Raw genomic sequence first — 24,219 nt, forward strand, 5'->3', positions numbered from 1 at the left:
TTAGGTGGTTCAAGCTTTGAACCATTTTTGTGAATTGGAATAATATTAGCAATCTTAAAAATGTCACGAAAAATCCCTTTTTTAAATGAGTTATTAACCATTTTAGAGATTGGTTTAGATATAATTTTTGATGATAGTTTAAGAATTGAAGTTGCAAGACTGTTTGGACCTATACTTTTCCTATCATTCATTGCGGAAATAATTGTTTCAATTCCTTCTTTTGTTACTGGTGAAATGAAAAATGAGTTAAAGTTTGGGATTTTACGAAAATCGTTAAATTTGGTTCAATTTTTTAAATTAGGTTCAATTTTTCAAAAACATTCACTGATATATTTAAAAAATTATCATTAAATGAATTAGCAATAGTTTTATCCATAATTAAGTTGTTATTGATCATAAGTTTAATAGACTGCTTTTGTTTAAAACTGTTGTTAATATTTATTATTTCTCTAATTCCTTTTCATGTATTTCTCATATTATGTAAATTGTTTTGGAAGAAAGTTGAATAAAAGTTTTTTTTTACTTATTTTTAACAAATTACTGATTTTATTTCTGTATGTTTTAAATTAAATATTCTTTCTTTTATTATAGTTGATAAATGAATAATTTAAAGATTGATTAGGGTCGTCTTCTTCTTTTATTAATTGGGACCAAGGAATACTCTTAACATCATCTAGAAAAGCATCATTGTTGATCCTTTGATAACACCTTCTGTATATCTTTTCTGTTATATATTTGTAGTGAAAACTTGGGATTTGTAAAAAATGTGCTAAATGATCTGAGAAATTATTAGGTTACCTGATATAATGTTGTTAGAGTGAAAGTTAATGAAAATATTATCGATAAGAGTTTTTGAATTTAAATTGAGTTTCGTTGTCAACTTTATCTGACATTGTGTCAGGTATATTTAAATCAATTGATCTACAACATTACGCTAGCAGAAATCTAAATAAATAAATGCCATACAATCAATCAGATTGTGTATATAGTTTCCAAAGCATTAGCTGTGCTTTCAGTTAATTGATCCAGAGTTATGACCTGACATTATTTTGTAGATGCAAAGTGAATGGTATATATGCGAATACCTTCTTGTATTGTAGTTAAAATTATGAGTGATGATTATTATGGATAGCCCATTCTGATGTTTGCAGGTCTGATATAATACTTAGTTCACAAGCCATTTGCTTTATAGTACTTTGATAGAGAAAAGCAGTTAAAATAACACTGATATGTTGTCCTACTTTTTTTTTATCTGTAGTGAAATAATACCTGTTGACACTTTTTTAACAATATCTTATAAATTATTTTTCTTGTTTGTATTAAGCATGTCTTTTTTTTCTGGCTCATTTATGTTTGGAAAAGCCCTCCTTTATCTGGAGCATATCATTTTCATTTTTTTCAGGTCTTGAATTTCTGCCCTCAAATTGTCTGAGAAGACAAGTATGATAATCTTGCTTTTTTTCCTTTCTCTAAAAATTTTCATTTAGATTCTGTTTGCTACAACCAGCAGACATTTTGTTACAACCAGAAGGTTCTATTTGCTTCAACCAGCAAACAATTGCTACAACCAGAAGATTCACTAATAAAGACGAAGATGATAGGTATTGTTATTCAATAGTAATAGTATTACTTTTGAATAACAATGATACTGAAACTTTTGGTAAACTGATGTCATCAGATAATATCTGAGTGAAAATATGGTGATATTTACAATAATACAAATAGCCTATAAATGGTATCAGTATTATAATAAACAAATATTGACTTCCCCTAAGTGTTATAAAACCCAAAAATATGCACCTATTAATGCCAACTTAAAAAAAAACTGTTAGTGTAAACTTTCTTCTTGGCAAAATTTGATGGCTAGTAAGAAAAATAAAGCTATAAGAATAAAAGCCCAGCATTGGCAGAACAACAGATAGTAGCTTACTCAAACAATGACTATTCATAGAAAAATAAAAATATAGAATAATCAGATATAAATCATAGAAAAATAAAAAATGCAACCTTAAAACCATGGAACAGAGTCTCGGATTTGGCAACTAAAATTTTTTTAGTAAAACTTCCAGAGAATAAAGTAATGAGTTTCCTTGAGTTTTCTTTCAGAAGAATATGAATTTGATTTGATTTGCTATTTTATCTGATACACCAGTAATCTGATGTAGGCACACATTTTTTAAATATTGTCTGTGATGGTGTTTTGGAAATAGTGTTTGTACTGTTTGCCATTTAAGTAATTTATTATGGTAAGATCTTGCTACTTGATACATCATAATTCTCTTTGTTGTTTTTTTCTCTGATAATTCTTCACAGTTCAGCCAAAGTAACATTCTCAAATTTATAATCACTTTCATTATCAGCTCTTTTTTTCTCAATCATATTTTTAACACAGTGTTTAAAAACTTGCATTTGAGCAGTGTTATCAAGTTTGCACTAATGACTTAATCTGCCTGGTTAGTTAGTAGATTTTTGGTTGCTTAGAAATGCTTGCTCAAGATTTTAAACTTAATGTACCTCCTTATAACAAACAAAATATACACTCACTAGTAACAAAGTTTAACAGATAAGTATGGTCCCTCTTTCTAAATTATTTAGATCCATAACAGTTTAATAATCAAAAATAGTAATTTGTGAAGTTTAGAAGCATTAACATGTAATTGCCAGAAAAATCTTCTATTATTATAATATCATTTTTTGTTTTCTATGCCATGTTTTTAAAAAAAAATAGCATTTGTTTATCATGTCAATGATTCTATCTTGAAATTCTTTGTGTCAATATCATATTCTTTGTGTTGTTAAATACATATTTATGTATGGCTTTAAAAGCCATATTTGCAACTGCTCTTATTTATATTTGCAACTAATTTAGTTATTTTTAGTTTTGAGCAATTTTTGAATTATACACTTGAAAAATAGTATTAAACAGATTATGCAATAAATGCGTTTGCTGCATACTCAATTTTACTGTCAAATGAGTGGTTAACTGAAATCTTTATTAAATAACGAAACATTTTAAAACTATGGTCCTAGTATATGAAGACAACATTTGTTTGCTAATGAAAATGGTAAATTGAAATTTTCAACAATTATGTCTTCTAAATGAACATTTGCCAGTCTATGTAAAACTTATGCCAGATTTTTTTTAATGCTTAATTAACCTAATATCTGTTTATATTAGAATGTCTAACGAACTGAGGAAAGAAATAGTAAGCAAATATTGGCAAGAGTTTCGAAATGTTTCTGACCCTCAGGTCAAATTTAAATATTGGCAGTTGTATTGTAAACAGTTCATGGTAAATTAGTTTAATTGTTAACATTTTTTTTTATTATTAGTAATAAAATATAAATATATAATAGTTCTTAAATAGCAGGGTTCCTACAGAGCCTGTTTTCCTGTTTTTTTCTTGTTTTTTATTTTGGCCTGTTTTTATGGCAATAGCCTGTTTTTTTTTAAAGTCTGACGATGTTTATATCTAAAATTATATATTTTATGGATTTAGGAGGCAATCAAGATAAAAAAATTTTCAAACAAAGTTTACTAATTTTGTTTTAGGTTGTTTACTAATTTTGTTTTAGGTTTGTTTACTAATTTTGTTTTATCAGTTATTACTTAACGTAGTTGTAACATCTATTTTTTTGAAATATAATATTAAACCATATAAATGTTATAAATTGAATTTTTGAATAATTTTTATTTATTTTGTTATGTTAAACATGAATAGTTAAATTATAGTAATAATTATGAAAGTTTATTTTTAAATGAAGTTTTCACTTCATTTAAAAATAAAATAAACTGGATTCATAAATTAAATTATTTTGAAATGCAATTTTATTTTATATGGCGTTAGCCTATTTTGCTGATCAGGGGGTTTTATGTGACAACTAGAAAGATTACCATCCTAACCTCATACTGCAATTTTATTTTAGGGTTTAGGTAGTTTTATAGTTTAGATGGTTTTATAGTTTAGATGGTTTAGATTTTTAAATCAGAGTTAAGGAGCCTCTCCTTCCCCATATGAAACCAGTTTTGCAGAATTCTAATGGGAAAGCCTTTTCCAATATAAAAGTTGCAACTGCAATTAAACTTTACAATGATTTTCTAGACTCTGTTATACTGATATGAACCTTTTAGGCAGCCAGGAGTGCAATTTGTTATTTTTATGTTTTAGTGAAAATAATTAATTTTTTGAAGTAAATATTTCCGTACTTGTATATGGGAAAGACTAAATACCAATTATCCTGGGAAAAGTTCTATCCATGGATAAAAGCTTCAAATAAGTATGTTAACCATGGTTTTTGTAGGTTTTGTTCTGTAGACATAAACATTTTCAGCTGGTGTAACCCAGATTAATCTACATTTGAAGTCAAAGAAACGGGAAAAAATGCAAAATCAGCTAGATCACAATTTAAATTTGTGACAAATTCTAATTGAAATTGCTAAAGCATATCAACAAAAATCTGATAAACTTAAATATATGATTCAGTTTGGCATTGCCCCTTATATTAAAAAAATTATTTGGAATGAATTGAAATGTTTACCATTCACATTTCAATTTTAAGAAACAACTACATCACAGGAAAAAAAAAACAATATGATGCTTATTCCACGTACCATTTTAATCACTTTCAGCAAATAATTACATCGTACTTGGGGACATTGTTTTTAGGAAGGTGTACTTTAAAATGACCTTCTTGGTCATTTTAAAATTTGTCAGGGAAAATTCAACTGCAACCATAGTCAATTCTCTCCATTAGTATGGACGGTCCCAATGTCAATAAATTGTTCTTAAAAAATAAGAAAATGATTTTGAAAAAAAAGAAAAATTCATTATCAATGTTGGGTCATGTCCGCTCCATACAGTTTCCAATTCTTTTTTGGAAGGTTTGAAATCATTGATTTCTGAAGATATTGACTTGGACCAATTAGCAATTGATTTGCACCGTTTTTTAAATTTTTTGCAAAAAGAATTGAAGAATATTTTGCTGTGGAATCATTTACTGAGCTCTAAGGTCAAGGGATATTGAGACATCTCTACTCGTTGGATAAGCATTCAAGACAAATTAGTGAGAGTAATGGAGTAGTTTAACAATTTGTGAGAATATTTTTTAAAAGTTCTACCAAATCAAAGAGTTCAATCGTAAAGCAGGTAATCAATCAGAAAGCACTAAATAATAAAATATTGCCATTGCATACTCTGTCATCTTTATTGTTCACGATTTCAAAGGCTTCACAATTGAATTAAAAACAAAACAGCCAATGATTACAGTCCTGTTCCCAAAGATGCAGAACCTTCTAAAGAATTTGCTCTCAAAGTTTGTTATTGATAATGTTATTCTGCAACCATCCAAAAGGTTAAAGCCTATATCAAAGTTACAAACACTGCTGTCAATGTAGATGTCGAAGAATATTGGAAAAAGGTAAAGTAACTTTTATTTTATAGGATTTTTCTAATGCATGAAATATTCTTTGTGTTTTTCAGTGAAAATAGATAATAGACCTGATTAAACCGGCCCACTATTCTTCATTTCATAACTAATTGGTATAGTTATTTTACTAGATTCGCTGTTTCGAAGACGAAAATGGCAGTGCAAAGTACTTTCACCTTGCCAATTTGCATTAACAGTTTTACTTCTACATAGAAATGTAGATTCAGAAAGAGGATTTTTTATCAATAAAGATTATTCGAGGTAAATTTACAAGAATTAGTTGTTTTATATTGTTCAGATGATTAAAAAGGATTTATATGATAGTTTATTTAAAATGCTAGTTACCATTAATTATCATAGTTTTTATTATTTATTTCTGTTTAGAAACATGGCAACAACATCTGTGAAGATCCCCTCGAGTCAATTTGAATCATTAAAGACTTAATTACTCAAAGCTATTAAGGTGACTCCAGCAATCATTGATGGATGCAAAAATTCTCATTCAGCCTATGAAAAATACTTGGTTGAGAAAGGGAAAAATGAAGTAGATAAGGTTTTTTGAGTGATTTAAAAAAATAAAAAGTTTAATTTAAACTTCTCAAATAAATAAATAAAATTGTTTCATCAATTAAAATTTTTTTTTCCATTACACTTAGGCAAAGTGCAACGATAGAAAATTAAAGCTTGAAGATATTGAGCACTCCATAAAAGAGCCAAAAATACAAATAGGTTCTGCTGAAAAAATGTTGGACAAGGAAAAAAAACTATTGAAAGTTTGTGTTGCAAAAATGTCAAGGGTTGTATTCCTAGAAAGCCAGCAAAAAGTAGAGTTGGGACAGAAACTTAAAAGAAAACTAAGTGCAGAGTTGGATATGGAAATAGGAAAGAAAAGAAAACTAGAATTAAAATAATGAAAGGCTGTTCTCAATTGAAAAATTTTTAAAAATAGAAAAAATATTATTGTTTTTAATTCTTTCCTTAAAAAAGTTTAAAATAAAAGCTTAAGACATAAAAGTTTACAAGTATAAATTACAAAAAAAATAAAATATAAGATAATTATTAAATATAAAAATAGGATTCCTAAATTACAATTAACTATAAGTTATAATATAAGTATTAAGATTAACCCCAAATATCATAAGTATAAAGTAATATGCTCTATTAAATTTTATTAATTTTTTGTTTTTTGAAATTTGATATTGTCAGTCATACACAAAGCATCATATTTGTTTAAGGGCTAGTTTATACCATATATATATATATATATATATATATATATATATATATATATATATATATATATATATATATATATATATATATATATATATACATACATATATATATATATATATATATATATATATATATATATATATATATATATATATATATATATATATATATATATGTATATATATATGTATATATATACAGTGGGGTGCAAAAAAAAAGCCACACTCAATTTTTTGATAAAAAAACATTAAAAAATGTCTTAAACTCATATAATAAAAGTAATTCAGGACAATTTTTAAAGAAATGTATATAATATTATTGTACATTACATGTAATGAAAAGAAATTAGGATTTGTAAAGTATTTTTCAAGTTTTAGCTATATTAGTACTTAATTGGCCATCCTTTGTTTCTGAGAACAACTTCTGCGCATCGAGAAGGCATACTATCTACAAGTTTTTTTAATAAGTCATTTGGTAAAGCATTCCAACCAGCAAGAAGAATTTGGAACAGTTTATCTTCATTTGTTGGCCGACGATCTTGCAATTTTCTATATAATATAAACCAAAGATTTTCTCTTGGATTTCAATCAGAAGACTGTGCTGGCCAAGACATAACTGGTATCAATTTCGATTCCAGATATCTTTTATTCAACCATGCTGTATGTTTGGGATCGTTATCTTGTTGAAAGGTGTAGTCAATATTAGGGAAAAGTTCTTCTATACTTGGTCCAAATTGATAAACTAAGATTTTGTGCTGCAAATGCTGGTCCATGGTACCCTCCAGCCGGTAAAGCTTTCCAACTTTGTGTGCACTTAAACAACCCCAAACATTAATTTTTTTGTGTCATGTTTAATGGTTGTCTTTTATGTTTGGGGGTTGAACTTTTCCCCAATTAATTTTCAGCAGTGAGATTGACTATTATGGAACAGCACAAATGGAGACTCATCACTCCAAATAACTTTAGGCCATTGCTCACATGTCCAATCTTTGTGCTCAATGCACCACTTTAATCTTTTTTTGCAAACGATTTCACTAGCAAAAGGTTTTTTTATTTGCTTTCCAGCAAAAACTCCCCTGATGCTTTTATTTGATGAGATATTGTCCATTTTGAGATATTAGTATAATTCAATTCTAGCTTTATCTCAGAACATGTAATTTTACGATCTTTTTTGACGGCATTAAGAATATAGTGATCTTCCTTTTTTGATGTTTTAGGCTTTCTACCAGATCCAACAGACCTTTCAGCTGTACCAGTGTGCTTATACTTCTTCACCAATCTACTAATAGTTGAGTTTTGTCATTTGAAACGTTTTCCAATGCTTCTGTGAGACTCTCCTTGGTCAGCAGCTTCAATAATTTATCCAATTTCTATATATGTTAGTTGTTTTCTAAAATATTAAATGTGTTCGTATTAATCTGTATATATATATATATATATATATATATATACAGATTAATACGAATATATACGTATATATATATATATATATATATATATATATATATATATATATATATATATATATATATATATATATATATATATATATGTATATATATATGTAAATTATGTTAGTGTATTTTACAAATAGAGTTCTCAACATTCTTAAAGAACAGAGCAATAATAAATTAGTAAAAAACACTTATCTAACTTTTTCTTCTACTTGAAGTTTCACCATTGCTGGATACTCCTCCTGATGATCCAGCAATGGTAAAACTTCAAGTAGAAGAAAAAGTTAGATAAGTGTTTTTTACTAATTTATGTATATATCTATATATATATGTGTATATATATATATATATATATATATATATATATATATATATATATATATATATATATATATATATATATATATATATATATATATATTTATATATATATATATGTATATATATATATATGTATATGTATATATAGTTTTTACTGTTTATAAAACGTTTTCACTTGTTTATTTCTCTTTTTTTTTAAATTGTGTCACAAAATAGCCTGTTTTGCTAAGAAAAATCCTGTTTTTTAGGCCTCAACAGTCCTGTTTTTTTTTTAAGAAAATGTCTTAAGAAAATACCAATGACCCTGTAGGAACCCTGAAATAGTCTCTCTTTATAAGTACTGAAGTCCTCACAGCTACCTATTTCAGTATGATTTCATATTACTTAGCTAAATTTGCAATACAAAGATATATGGTATATATTATAAGAAATAAAAAATAGATATAATAAAAAAATATAAACTTTTAATAAACTAGTTGAAACTTTTTTTTAGGAGCCTGCAAATCAGGCAAGGATTCTTGCTTATAACAAGTTCAGATTTACAAAGTATGTATGCATTAGCAAAAATCAAATTATATGTTTATAATGAATTATATGTTTATAATGAATAAAGGTTTTATATATTTTACTAACTTTTCTATATAGTTTTTTTTTAGTTGCATGAATCAAAAAAGTCTTTAATAATAATAAATATAATGGACATTTAAAATGCCAGAGTTTATTTCTTATATAACTTTCTAGTAATTGAAAAATTAAGTTGAAAACATTTTTTAGTCAACATTTCAACCTGTCAATTATAACCTGATTTTAAAAGATGATATTATTTGTTTATTATTTATTATATTTTTGCATTAGATTTTTTAAAAATTGTTTTAGTGAAAAACTCCACATTTTTCAATGGCTAACTATTCAGGATAATAATTTTATTTTTATTTTCTAATTAAATTTAATTTCTTTATTTGTTGTTTATTTGCTTATATTATTGCTAGGACTATATTTTTTCGGACCTAATTACAAAATGGACAATTAAAAAACTAAACAAATAAAAGTTTTTAGAGCATGCAGGGAAAAATACAGTAAATGAATGATAATAAAGAAATGCAACTTTATGATGACGGGAAAGATGCTCAAGCTTAGCAGATAGAGCGGGTCCAACTATGTTTACAATTCCTTTTTGGACTTTGTCTAGAAAAGAAAGAGCATCATTAGAAGAACCAGCCCAAATATGACAAAAGTATTCCATACAGGGACAAATAAGAGATTTGTAGAGGTAGTGATTGGAATCAGGGGTAAAAAAATGACAAGCACTATAAAGAGAAGCAACCTTAGCTGATGCTAATTTAGCAATCGATTGTGTATATGGTTTACATTAAAGGTCAGTAGTAAACAATGATCTAAGAAGACTTAAAGAAGAGGACTCAGTGAGAGGGTTGCCATTCATTGATATAGGAATGTCGACAGTACTGCAATAGTCGTTTGCAGTAAATAACTGAGTTTTGTTGGAGTTAAAATTTATAAGGCATTATGAGCCCCAATCTGTTACAGAAGTGAGATCAGATTCAAGATAAGCTGCCTGTTTTAAGCGATTGAAAAGAGAAGACTTTTAGTCAAAATAGGATTACAAAGTTGAGTCATCAGCAAAAAGAGCTACTTTAGATAATAAGATTTTTGGAAAGATCGTTAATGTAGTTAAGAAACAAAACAGGATCAAAGATAGAACCTTGAGGTACCCCAGAAGTTACTGGAAATGAAAAAGAGTGTTGGTCTTCAAGTATGACTTGAATAAAGTGGTTAGAAAGAAACGATTTGATAATCTCAAAAACTTTCCCAGATACACCATATGAAGCTAGCTTATGGAGAAGACTAACATGCCAAATTTTGTCAAAAGCTATATATATATATATATATATATATATATATATATATATATATATATATATATATATATATATATATATATATATATACATGTATATATGTATACATATTATATATATATATACATGTATATATGTATACATATATATATATATATATATGTATATATATATATACATATATATATATATATTTATATATATATATATATTATATATATATATATCCTTTATATAGTGTCCTTACCCCTCCCCCTCCCTTCCCCCTTATATAAAAAATCAAAACAAAGTTTTTTTATTTTCTGTTATATTTTGTGATTAATTTAGGCCGAATTTAAGTTTAATTGTCCAATATTTAGTACATGCTCAAAGCCATTTTTTATTCAACAGGCCGCTAATATATTTTTTTTTAATTTCTTTGAAAATAGATCAACTTGCAATAAATTGCAAAAAAAGATGTAAAAATTTTCGTAGAAATTTATGTTTTATATTTTTGATATAAAAGCCGTAGTTTTTCTGCTATAAAATCTAAAAAAGAATTAACATTAAAGATAACCCCACAGCACATTAAAAAAACTGAGTTGCGATTTTCTATCTCAAAGGGGTTTTTTAAAAATATGCAGATAAAAAAATAAATTATAAATAAATACAAATTAACAGATGAAGGTGGTCTGGGAAACTCAGTAAATAGTAATAGTTCAAAACTTTTAAATTTTCCTTGAAATCAAGTACATCAAGCGCTTGTGTCTGTTAAAAATTGAAATTATTAATTTTTCACTTGATCTAAAATTTACACCCCCTCCCTCTCTTTCTTCTTTTATCAAGCACACGAGAGTATGTTATTAAAATCTTAGATAAAATTTATTAATAAGTTAAGAATAGTTATTTATCCCAAAGCATAATTTTGTAATCATTGAAGGTATATCAAATAAACACTTAATATTAAACGAAATAATTCAAATTTATATTAATTTGGGTCTCCAAAAAGTATCCCTACAATTCTGTTTCTCCGAATTGTAGGGATCAAGTTCATGAAAGGAGAATGAGTTACTTCCTTCACTATAAAAAGCTAAAACAATTCGACGGTATTTAGTTACAATGGCGATAATAATAAGAAATAAAAACATATTAAGATTACGTCCTGCTATTTAATTTCTGGACATCCCTTTTGAACAAATCATTCGAACAGTTTTTGTATATAAATATATATAAATTTTTTTTTGTTCGTTTAGGTTGGTTGTTCCATCCTTGGTTGTACTTGGCGCACTCACCTTAAATAACATAGTTCATTTGGTTAAAAAATCTTAAGAGTGTAATAATAATATTGAAATATATTTTCAGTACTTTCATAAATAATTGTTAGAGGTGGCTATTCACTTTTTCAATCGCATTAAAATCGTTTCTTTGGTTTGCTTGTTTTGGTCTCGATATTGTCTTTCAAATTTTATTCAACATTTTTTTTTAATATCTCGTGATTTAAATGCTTGATTTACTAATTTCAGATATAACTTTAACATTGATTTAGAGAAAATTCCAGCGCATGATATGGCATTCTTAGGCGTGTGCAATATTGGTTTTTAATTCTTCCGTGAATGCGCTATTCTATTTTATTATTGAACAAAACAAACATGGGAAAGTAAAGTTAATGCTTTGAGGCTTATAAGTTATCAAATAGGTGCAATATATAATGCTTTAAAGTACACTCACGAGCCTAAGGCTAAATAATTTATCTAGTAATACTTCCCGAACGGACGCAAAAAATGAAGGCATAAACGACGGTTTGTATATGGAGATTAAGTCAAGGCACAAAGAGATCCTAAACAGAAATTCAAGCTAGAATTCAACTTTACTATCTTGGACATAGCTATATAGTCTATTAAGGAGAGGTTTCAACAAATAAAACCACATAATATTCTGCTTGGCTTCCTTTATGATATATCAAATATAGCAAAAAGACATCTGCGGATGTCTTTATGCTATATTGGATAAATAACTCTATATATCCAATACAGTATAAAGACGGATGTCTTTATGCTATATTGGATAACTAACTGTCAACAAACATTTAGAAACATCTTATACGTAAAGTTAATTGACGCAAAACGCTCGACACTGAAATTAATTGACTATATAAAAACCTTTGCATGGAAGAAAGCACGAAAAATTAAATTTTGATTCTCTTGTCTACTTGCAGCATGTATGTAATTGATAATAAATTAATATGTTACTTTAAAACTATTTTTTTCTTACATATTTTTAAAATAAGTTTTTCATAGTGCGATAAACAACCTTGCACTGACACTGTAAATTCGATGCCTTAATGACCTACCGAACACAAGTTATACAATGAAATTATTAAGTTTAATTTAACCTTCGAGAACAACTATTTTATTTTTAACAAATAGTACTAATTAATTGTTAAAAAGTAATAGAGATTTAAAAAGAAAAAATCGAGAAACTTAAATCTGGCCATATTCGATCTCTGGAAGTGGTCGTAACCGTACAGATGGTCATTTTAGGGGTGGCCAAGGATGATTTTAATGGTTTTTCAATAAGATGGAACAGTTGTATGTCTAGATAACGGGCCCTTAGAACTGCAAGAAAAGAATAAAATAAGCCGAGAACAGTAGTGATAAAACTTTTAGATTTTAAAAATAAAGTTGCAATCTTGAGCAAGTCGAGCAATCTGAAAGGAAAAAACGTTTGAATAAACGAGAATTGGCCTCCTCAGGTATATTAGAATCTTTGACTTTTCCTTGACTCCTCATTATTCTAGACACCCTAGTATCGTAGCTGCAAAGCATTTTCATTGTAAGATCATAGTTTGGTTGGGGCCTGGAGAACTTCAATGTGTAGTGCTCTCTGTTGTTTAAGAGTAAAAAATTAATATTAGGGTGTATGAAATGACTATTTTTTACAAATAATTTACTGTTTTTTCATTTTTTTGGTTGTGGTTATTTTAATTAACAAAATACATTTGATCCAAGTACAATTTTCTAGATGAAAACGGCATTTTAGAAAAGTTATTTAGACGACATTAAAACTAAAAGTACTAGGTGATGCAGTTTTCTCGCTTTCAACACAACGAGAAATTAAAAATCTCTTTTTCTCGTAAACAAGCTAATTTCTCTTTACTAAACTAAACTCTTCTTTTTACATAAATAAAAACGTTTTTCATGCATAAATACAAATAATAATTCTTCTCTTATATAAATCATCTTTTTACACTTGTTCACATAAAATGTAATGTTTTTCTGCTTGTGTAAAGGTAAATGTTAAAAAAAAGTTTGCACATCTTAAGAGGTTTTATTGAAAAACACTTTGAAAAAAATGCAAGCATAAAAAATGAATTTTCATCTTTTAAATAATATATACCGTTAATACTAATATATACCGTTAAGAAATTAAAATTTTGTAAAATTATCATACAAGCCTGATATTTCTTTTTTACATAATTTTTTTTATTTTCACCAATATTTGAAAGGTAAAATATTGCCATTTTCGTGGTAAAATTAATATACAGAGCTCATGAATTATTGTAGAGAAAAAATTATATCAGTTTTAGAGTGCTGAGGGTCTCTAGATTACATTTACAAATAGAAATTACTCCAATATAAAAGTTGGTTTTGAGGGGTTTGCTCACCTCTGGCCCACTGTGTAGTGTAATACTTACTAATTATTTTTTGCCATATAATTTTATCATGAAAATAAACACCTGAATCTGAATTTTGCAAAATATGCAAAATATAGAGTCAACTTAATGACATATTAAATGCATGATATTATTTTATAATTTGTCACAGACTTAAAAGTAACATGTGTTATCTAAAAACAAAATATGTCACCAGCTTATTCTTTATCACTGCTTCAAATAATGCAAGTAATCATGCAATAAACGTATGACTTTTCATACGAACAGAAGTAGAAATTTACAGACTGGCAGCGCTATAAAATTTGTTGACAGTATAACTAGTTTATCACAAACGAATTTAATCATTGAGACCATTGAGAATCTTTATTTTGTTTAGTAATATTGTCAAAAAAAAAAAAAAAAAAAAGAAGTTAGCTATTTTAAATAGGAAATGATCCCCACAATGATGATGCAAACTTGTTGGCTAACGTTTCGCAACATTGTTACATTCCGTCAAAAACAAGTTATAGATTTCTAAAACTTAACTTTTTTTATATATTTAGTGTTTTTAAATAAATTATTTATTAAATTAATATTTAATACTTAATTAATTTTGTATTTCTTTTTAGACCATACATTACCTTCATATTATCATTTGTCGTAAAATTCAAAATTACCTTGATAAGAAACTTATCAAGGTAATTTTGAATTTTTTGTGTTAAAATAAACCAAAGAATGTTCAATGTAAGTTAATTGTATAAATACATAAATATATAAAAGTTACTCTATTCTTCTATTATAGAGAGTAAGAGCGGGTCAAATGAAAAAGTTAAAAGTTTGAATTCATTTTATATTTTGGGGTAAAAAGATTTTTAATTCTTTTTTTTTTTTTAAGTTGCAGAGAGTTTTGAGGTGTATTTAAATATATAAAAATCATGCAACTTTTTAAAAAGTTGTTTTAGAAGCTTTTTTAATTGGAAAAAAAAAACTATATGATTCTACCCTCATATTTCGGGAGAATAAAATATCCAAATTGCTGGGTAATGAAAAGAATGTTTAATTAAAAAATGCAATAAATAATAACAATAAAAAAACAACCAATTAATTAAAAATATACTTTTATTTATCCGATGATGGTTAATCTTCAAGAGGTTCTGGAGGTTGAGTTAAGTTTTATTGAACTATTCGGTACAATAAAACTCGGTGACTTTCATATATCGCTTCCGATTGTATATTTGACAAAGCCAAACCTTACATTTACCTTGCATCTTGAATTTTTGCAATTATGTTATTCACTAATTTGATTTACTGAAGCTTTGCTCAAGACATCACGGCACTTTTTACAATTGACTTGGTTTACGGGTGTTTTTGTTGTTGGAGTCTTTGTTGTTAACTCTTTCTTTTCTTGCTTTGCTACTTTTTTGCTGTCAGCATCTTTATAATATTTCATTTTTATTCAAACACTTCCCTTTGGATCTTGGCATGTCTATATTTTGTCAAAACATTTGCCACAAAGCTGCGGCAAGCAATTGGAATTTTTTTCAACTTCTTTTTGAATTTCTTTTTGAACACCAGGATTTATATGAAAAGTTGGTTACAGACGAGTTGACAGTGGAGTTTGATTTTAGAGCTTGACTTGGATTTTGTTGGCGTAGATTTAGAAGACAGTGACTGAAATTGGTGATGGCAATGGTATAGATTCTGGTGGTTGAGATAACAAAAACTCAGACTGAGATCAAAGTGTTTTGAAGTATTAGCAATTTGTAATTTAGTCTAATCAATTTTCTTGATGTTGAGAGGAGACAAACAAGTGTTTTGAAATCCAGTGACTGTTTGTGTGCGTGTAAAAAACTTCGCCAGAGCTAAAAAGGTTTTGCTTGCAGTTTACTAAAACATTCTTTTGACATATTACTGAACTCTCTCTGCATAAAGCTCATGAATAAATTGGGCCAAAATCTTTTAACATGGCAATAAATATCGACATCTTGTGGCTGCAAAATATAAGACGAATGAGCTGGTAAGCAAATTAACAAAATACTGTTTTTGACACAAATAATTACAACCCGATGGGTAACATGTGTCAAGTGTCCATCTACGACAAAAATAGGAGTACCTATAGTTGATTAATGAAAGTTTAATTTATTTAAGTAAATAATTAGTTGATTAACCTAATTTTTAACAAATCGACTAAACTATTTAACTGGACGTTTTTTTAATGGCGGGTAAGTACACGCCACTAAGCCACAGCACGATTTGTTTATCTTCTGTCCATTCGGTCGGAGATGTTGCGTTTATATAATAGTCAGTAACTAAAGTGATAACATCATTGTAAGTTCTACTATAGCCTTAATCGGATAATTTGATGAGTTTATGTTGCGACAATCTTGTGTTTAAACCACTATCAGTTGTTTCAACAATGTCGTTAAAGAGTTGCTATTGGTATGCTGAATGATTGAGCAGCTTTGTTGAGTGAAAGTTTTCCACTGCAAGTGCCACCTGGTCCTCAGTTTATTTTATTTATTTTGTGTACAAGTTTTTTGAAGACATATTTTATATTAGAATAGATTTGATAATAACTGATTTAAAAGTTGAACAAAGAATTTATAAAGATTCATTGGTCAGTTTAGAAAAAATTATTAATAAAAGCCCTATTTACCAAGCGAATAATTGATGTATTTCATTTAACCTCATTGACCACCGTTTTTATTTAACTCATAAATACTGGAAACAGCAAATTTAATTTGCTGATTCCGGTGAAATGCGAACAAATTTTACCGAGAACTTTATGTCCTTTTTTTTTTTTTTTTAAAAAAAAAGATAATTATTACGCGACCAAAAGTTTGACAATCCATTGAAAAAAGCTATTTTGAATCAAAATTTTATGTCATCTTATTAAGAAAAATATTCTCCCCAGCATGTTAAAAAAGCATTTGAAAAATGTTTATTTAGTAAATAAGTAGAAGCTAAACATAAACGTTGTCACAACTACTTCATTCTTACCTCTAAATCGTTCTATCCGCTTTTGTTCTACTCTATATTAACGTTTTATAATGCAAAAAAAATCTTTACTTTTCCTGAATACCCATTACATGTATTTTGAATGTAATTTTATGTATTCATCTCTTTGAGGTGGAAATTCACACCCCAACCCGTTATTATTTACAAGTGACGTAAATTTTTCAGTAAAATTTGATTCAAAATTTACCGGTAAATTTTAAATCGGAGAGGGTAAATTTTCCTCAGAATAAAATTTTTTTTTAAAGAGAAACAAAAATAAGTAAGAAAAACTTCCCAGGCGGTATATTTATAAAGAGTTTTCCGGTAAATTTTACCTTCGCGACACTTTTATTTACGCTACAAAACCGGACAGAAATATTTCGAGACTTCGCTACACAACATTTATTACAATTATGAATCTAGTATAAATAGCATGGTAAATAAAAATGGGGGATGAAAAGCACAATGCTTCTCGAAAAGACAAAAACAAAAAAAAATTATTTGTTAAAAAACAGTGTACAGCTTCTGATGTTTATCCTTATAAGTGTAACAAATATTTTGTGAAAATCAAGCCCTTTATAACAGCAGATTCAAAGTGAGTTTTTTTTTTCTATTTTCTCAAATTAATTCTATTAAAGTTTTCTGAATAAAGGTATGTGTATGTTTTTTTTAATTATAATTTAGTAAATAAAAATAAATATTGTAAACAAAGTACTATAATTTCCATTTTCCAAATATTTCAAAAAAGATATTATAAATTATTTGATTTAATGAAATTTTAATCATGTTTCCACCTTTCAAATTTGAGGTGCAGATATGTCAAAAGACTTAAAACCAAACAAAGTTGTTATATCCTGCAAATTAAGTCAAGCTAATGGAATGCTTTCTAAAATAAGATATTTTCTCAACTATGAAACATTAATCAATATTTGGCATGCCATATTTAACTTTCACCTAAAGTATGGGTGTCAAATATGGGGCAAGATTCATCTACTCAAATTAAAAATCTTATAGACTTCAAAATAAGTCTAAACGATTAATACATTTCCAGCCAAGTAATTTTTATTCAGACTTATTGTATAGTTGTACTTATTGTATATACTTGTTATACTTATTGTACTCATTGTATAGTTTATTAAATATTTTGAAGTAAGAACTCATCTATTTATTAAACTGTGTTTTTGTGTGGGACATCATAATACACAGCTGTTTCACTCAATATAAACGAGCCTGACGTCACGAGTTTATCAAAAAAAAGCATTTCCATATAAAAAGTATTAAAATTCATTAACTTTAAAATAGTAGTATTTTTTTTCTATAAACGCTTTCATCTTCAAATAACAAAAATATAAAAGATCTATCTTTCTTTGTTAAATAAATAATTACATTAAACGGAATAAAAATAAATAATGTTAAAATATCGCCAAGGATTGTGATCAATTTTCTGTTTTTTTTTTGAGATATTTACAAAAAACTTGACTTTGGACAACTAAGATAGTCTGGCATAGCTACATCCTTGATGGTTGAAATTTGAAGCACTTATCAATGAATGTTTGTTCTATCTGATTTTTGGTGCCCTTTGCTTATTTTTTGAAGAAAAGTTAGATATTGATGCATTTCTATTTTTGATCACTATTAAATCAAAATTGTAATTTTTTTGCAAAGGGCACCAAATTATCAAAATTGCAATCCTTTATACATATGAAAATCATAAAATTATTTTCTGTACCTCTAGCTATGTCAGACCATATGTCTTCAAACTTGGCTGGTGTACAGCATTTTTTCTATTTTTATACGTAAATTTTTTTTTACATTTTAAAACAATCACATGACCTTTAATATTTTATGAGTAAAAAAATAGCGATTTGCTTTACTGACATAAATATTGCCTGTTTCAGTTAAAAATTAGGTTCAAATAAATTTCTTTTTAAGTTAAAGTGGTCTTACAATGTGTATATTTATTATTAAATATCTAAAATATATTTTTTCAATTTTTTTTCGATAAAAAGTGACAACAAATTACTAAAATTTAGCCAAGCTTATCATTTGGGATGTTTTATCTAAAATTGAAGAAAGTTTTTAATCATTCATTCAATATCATATGGTAAAACATTTTATTGGTGTTTATATTCTTTTTACGGAACAAAGTTATCTTTAATATTTTAAAAGTTTAAAAAGTTTTAGTAACACCAATTAAGTGATTATTTAAAAAAAAAACAAGAAGCCGTAAAGATCACTTCGAAACAGCTGTGAATACCTAGGGTGACCATTGCCCCGGTTTTTATGTAGGAGAGTGCAGCCCTAATCTAATATCAACTAGTAGTAAATATGGTATTCATATCTACTAAATAGTCAATTCATTCTGGAAACTCTCTCCCATTTTCAATAAAAATAAGTCTTCCAAACATTACTAGAAGTGCTTTCATTGCCAAAATCAAAACATTTAACCTCCATAAAAATACTTAATAAAGTTTTAACACATCATTATCACTGTCTTATAACTTTAATTAAATTTGACTATTTTTCTTAATTATAACAGTTTTTAATTTTTCTTATTTTTAAACCTATTCAGTAACCTTTTCTTCTACTCCTTCTTCTGTTTCATATTTGTATGCGTGTATGAACCTGTTTGTATATTTATATGCATTGTGTGTATATATGCCTGAGCTTATAAGAATATGTGTGTAGGTATAATATATCTAGTTATTTACATGTGTTCATTTATTACATATATAACGTGTCCGTGTATGTGTGTATGTATATATGTATATGTATATGTGAATGTCTTTGTGTGTGAGTGTGTTTTTGAGAGTATCTGAATGTATAAATGTAGGTATAGCTTCTTATTTATAAACAACCACCCCTATGTCTTTATTGTTATTGTTTTGGTATTATTATCTTTATAATTAACATTATTATTTTTATTAGTGTTATTGTTGTAAACTATTACTGTTATTATTATAATTGTTATTGTTATTACAACTGCTACTATTAGTATTTTTGTTATTATTATAATAGTAATCATTATTATTGCTATTATTAGATTGTTATTATTATTATTGTATTATTATTATTAGTTTTATTATTACTATTAATTTACAATAATTGCTTTCTACCATCGTAGGTTCTTACGCCTCATCAGTTTTTAACTGTTTTTGACAATGTTGGCAACTGTCTGATAATCTTTTTTATTATTTTTTTATTAATATTATTTTTTTTAAGGAGTTTAAATAGATATGCTGGAGGTTTAGTTTATTATATAATAACAAATATCTTGTAGTTTATTATACAATAACAGTTATCTTGAAAGTTTTATACAATAACAGATATCTTGTAGGCTATTCTTTGACAGATTGTTTGATAAGTGATTTAAATAATCATCAATTTTAAACAGAAAGGAAAATAACATTTTAACAGTGTTGTTTAAAGTTAACAGTGTTTGAGCAAAGTTGGCTAAAGTTTAATGATTTTACTTTAGTTATGATTGCTTCTGAGAACCTAGTTTTAGAATAGGATATTTATAAATGATTTATTATATACTAAGGCTGAGTTTTATCCAAATCTTTTTTTACATAAAAGTTTGGTTCACATACTTAATTTTAAATTTATGAAAAACTATAGTTTTTTAAAATATGTATATATATATATATATATATATATATATATATATATATATATATATATATATATATATATATATATATATATATATATATATCCAACATTTGCGTGCTGTCAGAAAGTAAAAACCATTAATTTAGTTACAAATTAATTGTTTTTTAAAAAACCCGCAAAAATGCAAAATTAATTGACCGGAATGTTTTTAAAAACATTCTGAATGTTTTTAATAATATAAACAATGTTTTTATTTTTATTTTTTTAATAAAAATTTTTTATTTTTATTTTTTTTACTGTAAATCATGCACGGAGTATTGCTACATAGACTATTTTATAGCCTGACTCGCAACAAAGTGCCGCTACATCGACTATCTTATAGCCTGACTCGCAAGGGAGTGCTGCTACATCGACTGAGGGTTTGGTTGGGGCAGGCAGTCTATCAAGTAACAAAAAAAAATTCCGATCTTGCATTTTAATTTTTATGTTTTGTCAACAAAACTTTCTGTCAATCAGTTAGGAGTTATATATATATATATATATATATATATATATATATATATATATATATATATATATATATATATATATATATATATATATATATATATATATATATATATATATATATATATATATATATATATATATATATATATATATAAATAAATAAATTTCAAAAAAAAATTCAAAACTAGAATCTACATCAAAAACAGATAACATGATAACCTGCAGGTTATCAACACCTTTCTTAATAAAAGCAAAGACTGGACCAATTAAGTTTTGCAACAAAATTATTTGTGGATTTACTAATTTTTTCCTCGAAGTAAATGATGTAAAACAGCATTGATTTTATGGGTAAAAAAGATAAAAGCAGAAGTTTGTAAACATAATTTAATTAATCTTAGAGAAGCCATAAGTAAACGATGGTGCCATAAAGTAATGCGCAAATATTAGTAGTCTCTTGTTGCCTTAATGCTGAAAAGAATAAAGGCTGTTAAATATGAAGCATTAAAACATTTTATATATTGTGTTTTGTTTCTAATATACATATATATATATATATATATATATATATATATATATATATATATATATATATATATATATATATATATATATATATATATATCAGGCCTTGTTAAGAAGCGTTACGCAGCTCGCATTTTGCTTGCGAAGAGGCGATTTGCCTACGCGCTCAGCAGTTTTGCGCTACGCAAAAACTTATATCTTTTAAAATATTTAATTTATCTTTTGATTATCGTTAACGTGACGTTTATTCAGAAGAAATAAAGTCGTAAGTAAAAGCATTTAACCGCAATTGTAAACTAATAGATTTTTTTGTTAAAGAAACAGTTTGTTTCATTTTTTATTTTTTTTATTAAAAATTAGTTAAAAAAAATAAAGTGTTTAAGTTTTATCTTAAGGAATTAAATATATAAATTCCTTTTGAATATAAAAATTATTTTTAGTCATAATAGTTTAAAAAATACACGATTTATTTTGATGTAAAAATTTTATTAATAACATATTTTGTTTATTGTTAATTCAATAATGTAAAGTTTTAATGACGTTCATTTAATTTATGAAAATAAATTATGATCACGAGTATGTTATCGGTAACTGATAAATAACAAAAAAAAACTCTATTGTTTAAAAACATTATTAAAAAGAGTTCACAAATTAAATAAGAAAAAATTTATTAACAATTGATAAAATTACCAAAAACCAAATGTAAAATCATAAGAAAATAAACAAATATTTTACGTTTCATGAAAAAAATATTTTTTTCAAAATAAAATTTAGTTTATATTTGAAAAAAATAATTAAAATGATTTTTTTAATAAGAACTTTGATTTTATTTGTAACTTTTGTTATAGTGAGAAAAAAAAAACTTTTTGTATGATTTTTAACGCGTTAATAAAATAACTTTAATTACAATGCCGTACTTGTAAAGACGCTAGTGACGCAATATAACTTCTAACGATGCAAAATATATTTGCTGATTTGAGTTACTTAAAAATGCGTTACGCGTTTTCGCTACGCAGCGAAATCTCGTAACAAGGCCTGATATATATATATATAGTATATATATATATATAGTATATATATATATATAGTATATATATATATATATATATATATATATATATATATACAGTGTTAAAAGTAGAGAAAAAAAAGTAACAGAATGGTATTCGTTAAATTAAAAACACCATCCCACCTAATCATTGTTATATATAGAGATTTATAAAAAGGTAGCTGAATAGTTTATACTTTATAAAAAGGTGATGGGATGGCATCCCGCTTCACTTTGAGCACTGTATATATATGTGTAAATATATATATATATATATATATATATATATATATATATATATATATATATATATGTGTGTGTAAATATATATATATATATATATATATATATATATATATGTGTAAATTTATATATATATATATATATATATATATATATATATATGTGTAAATATATATATATATATATATATATATATATATATATATATATATATATATATATATGTGTAAATTTATATATATATATATATATATATATATATATATATATATATATATGTGTGTGTAAATATATATATATGTGTGTAAATATATATATGTATATATATATATATATATATATATATATATATATATATATATATATATATATATATATATATGTGTATATATATATATATATATATATATATATATGTGTATATATATATATATATATATATATATATATATATATATATATATATATATATATATATATATATATATATATATATATACTCTTTAATTTTCATCAGTCAAGCATTAGCGTGAGGTGAATCACTCGCCTAAAATGGGTATGGCAGGCAACAAGCATTTTTAAATTTGTTAAAATCTATTTTAGCAGTCTAAAAATTTATTAGAAAATATTTGATTGTTTTTTTATTGAAATGATTTATTATTTTATAAATATTATTTTTTATTGCGTTTCTTATTATTTTTATATTTAAAAAGTTCCTTGGTTACTCTCCTTATTTGTGAAACATTTTTTTCTAATTTGAAGTTTAAAAGTTGCACTGAAATTACTCTAAGTGAGAAATCAAGTAGTTATAAGAAAAGACCTTTGTAATTAAAACTTGAATGAATGAGTTCAATACTTTTAAAATTGTTTTTGTGTTACATAATTCAAAAATAAAATGAAAAATTGTTTATGAAAAGAGATTTTAAGTTATTAAATATGCGTCTATCCATTATTTTCACTTTAGGTTGTATTTTACATACTAAGTTTAAAATGCAACTAAAAAAAATATTGCTTATTAAAGTCCATTTTTTTTAGAATAATTAGTTTCTGTGGGTTAAATTTTATATTTAATTTTTAAATAGTTTTTAACTTAAAATGTAAAACTAAAAAAGCTATAAAATTAAAAATATAAACTAAATATTTAAATTTTTTAAAAGCTATAAAAGCTCTATACTTCTTTGTTGTTGTTTTTTTTAAAGTTTTTTTAATATGGTTTTTTATGGAATTCTTATACTGGTCATATGGAATTATCAAAATTATTTAGAAAATAATTATGCTAAAACATTTAAAAAAAATCTTCAATGACGAAGTTCAATAAAAGAAAATCATTTGTTTGCTT

The 24,219-nt window shown here is 25.7% G+C and overlaps 1 protein-coding gene and 1 long non-coding RNA gene across 3 annotated transcripts in view; both read left to right on the forward strand.

Annotated features, from left to right (window-relative positions):
- Positions 1 to 3,704: 3,704 nt before the first annotated feature.
- LOC136087526 (uncharacterized) lies at positions 3,705 to 6,657 on the forward strand. 2 transcript variants are annotated; one of them, XR_010641847.1, is made up of 4 exons: positions 3,705 to 5,418; positions 5,559 to 5,688; positions 5,812 to 5,980; positions 6,084 to 6,657. It is a non-coding gene; the product is annotated as an uncharacterized LOC136087526 (long non-coding RNA). The 2 variants fall into 2 exon arrangements; XR_010641846.1 differs by having other exon boundaries at positions 5,812 to 6,657.
- Positions 6,658 to 17,283: 10,626 nt separating this feature from the next.
- LOC100208929 (WD repeat-containing protein 75) overlaps positions 17,284 to 24,219 on the forward strand; it is a 42,664-nt gene continuing 35,728 nt past the window's right edge. The window contains exon 1 of the mRNA XM_065810484.1: positions 17,284 to 17,537. Coding sequence (XP_065666556.1) covers positions 17,389 to 17,537 — 149 coding nt within the window. The 5' untranslated portion in view covers positions 17,284 to 17,388. The remainder of the gene's footprint in view (positions 17,538 to 24,219) is intronic.

Source organism: Hydra vulgaris, chromosome 11 (assembly GCF_038396675.1).
Source record: "Hydra vulgaris chromosome 11, alternate assembly HydraT2T_AEP".
NCBI lineage: Eukaryota > Metazoa > Cnidaria > Hydrozoa > Anthoathecata > Hydridae > Hydra > Hydra vulgaris.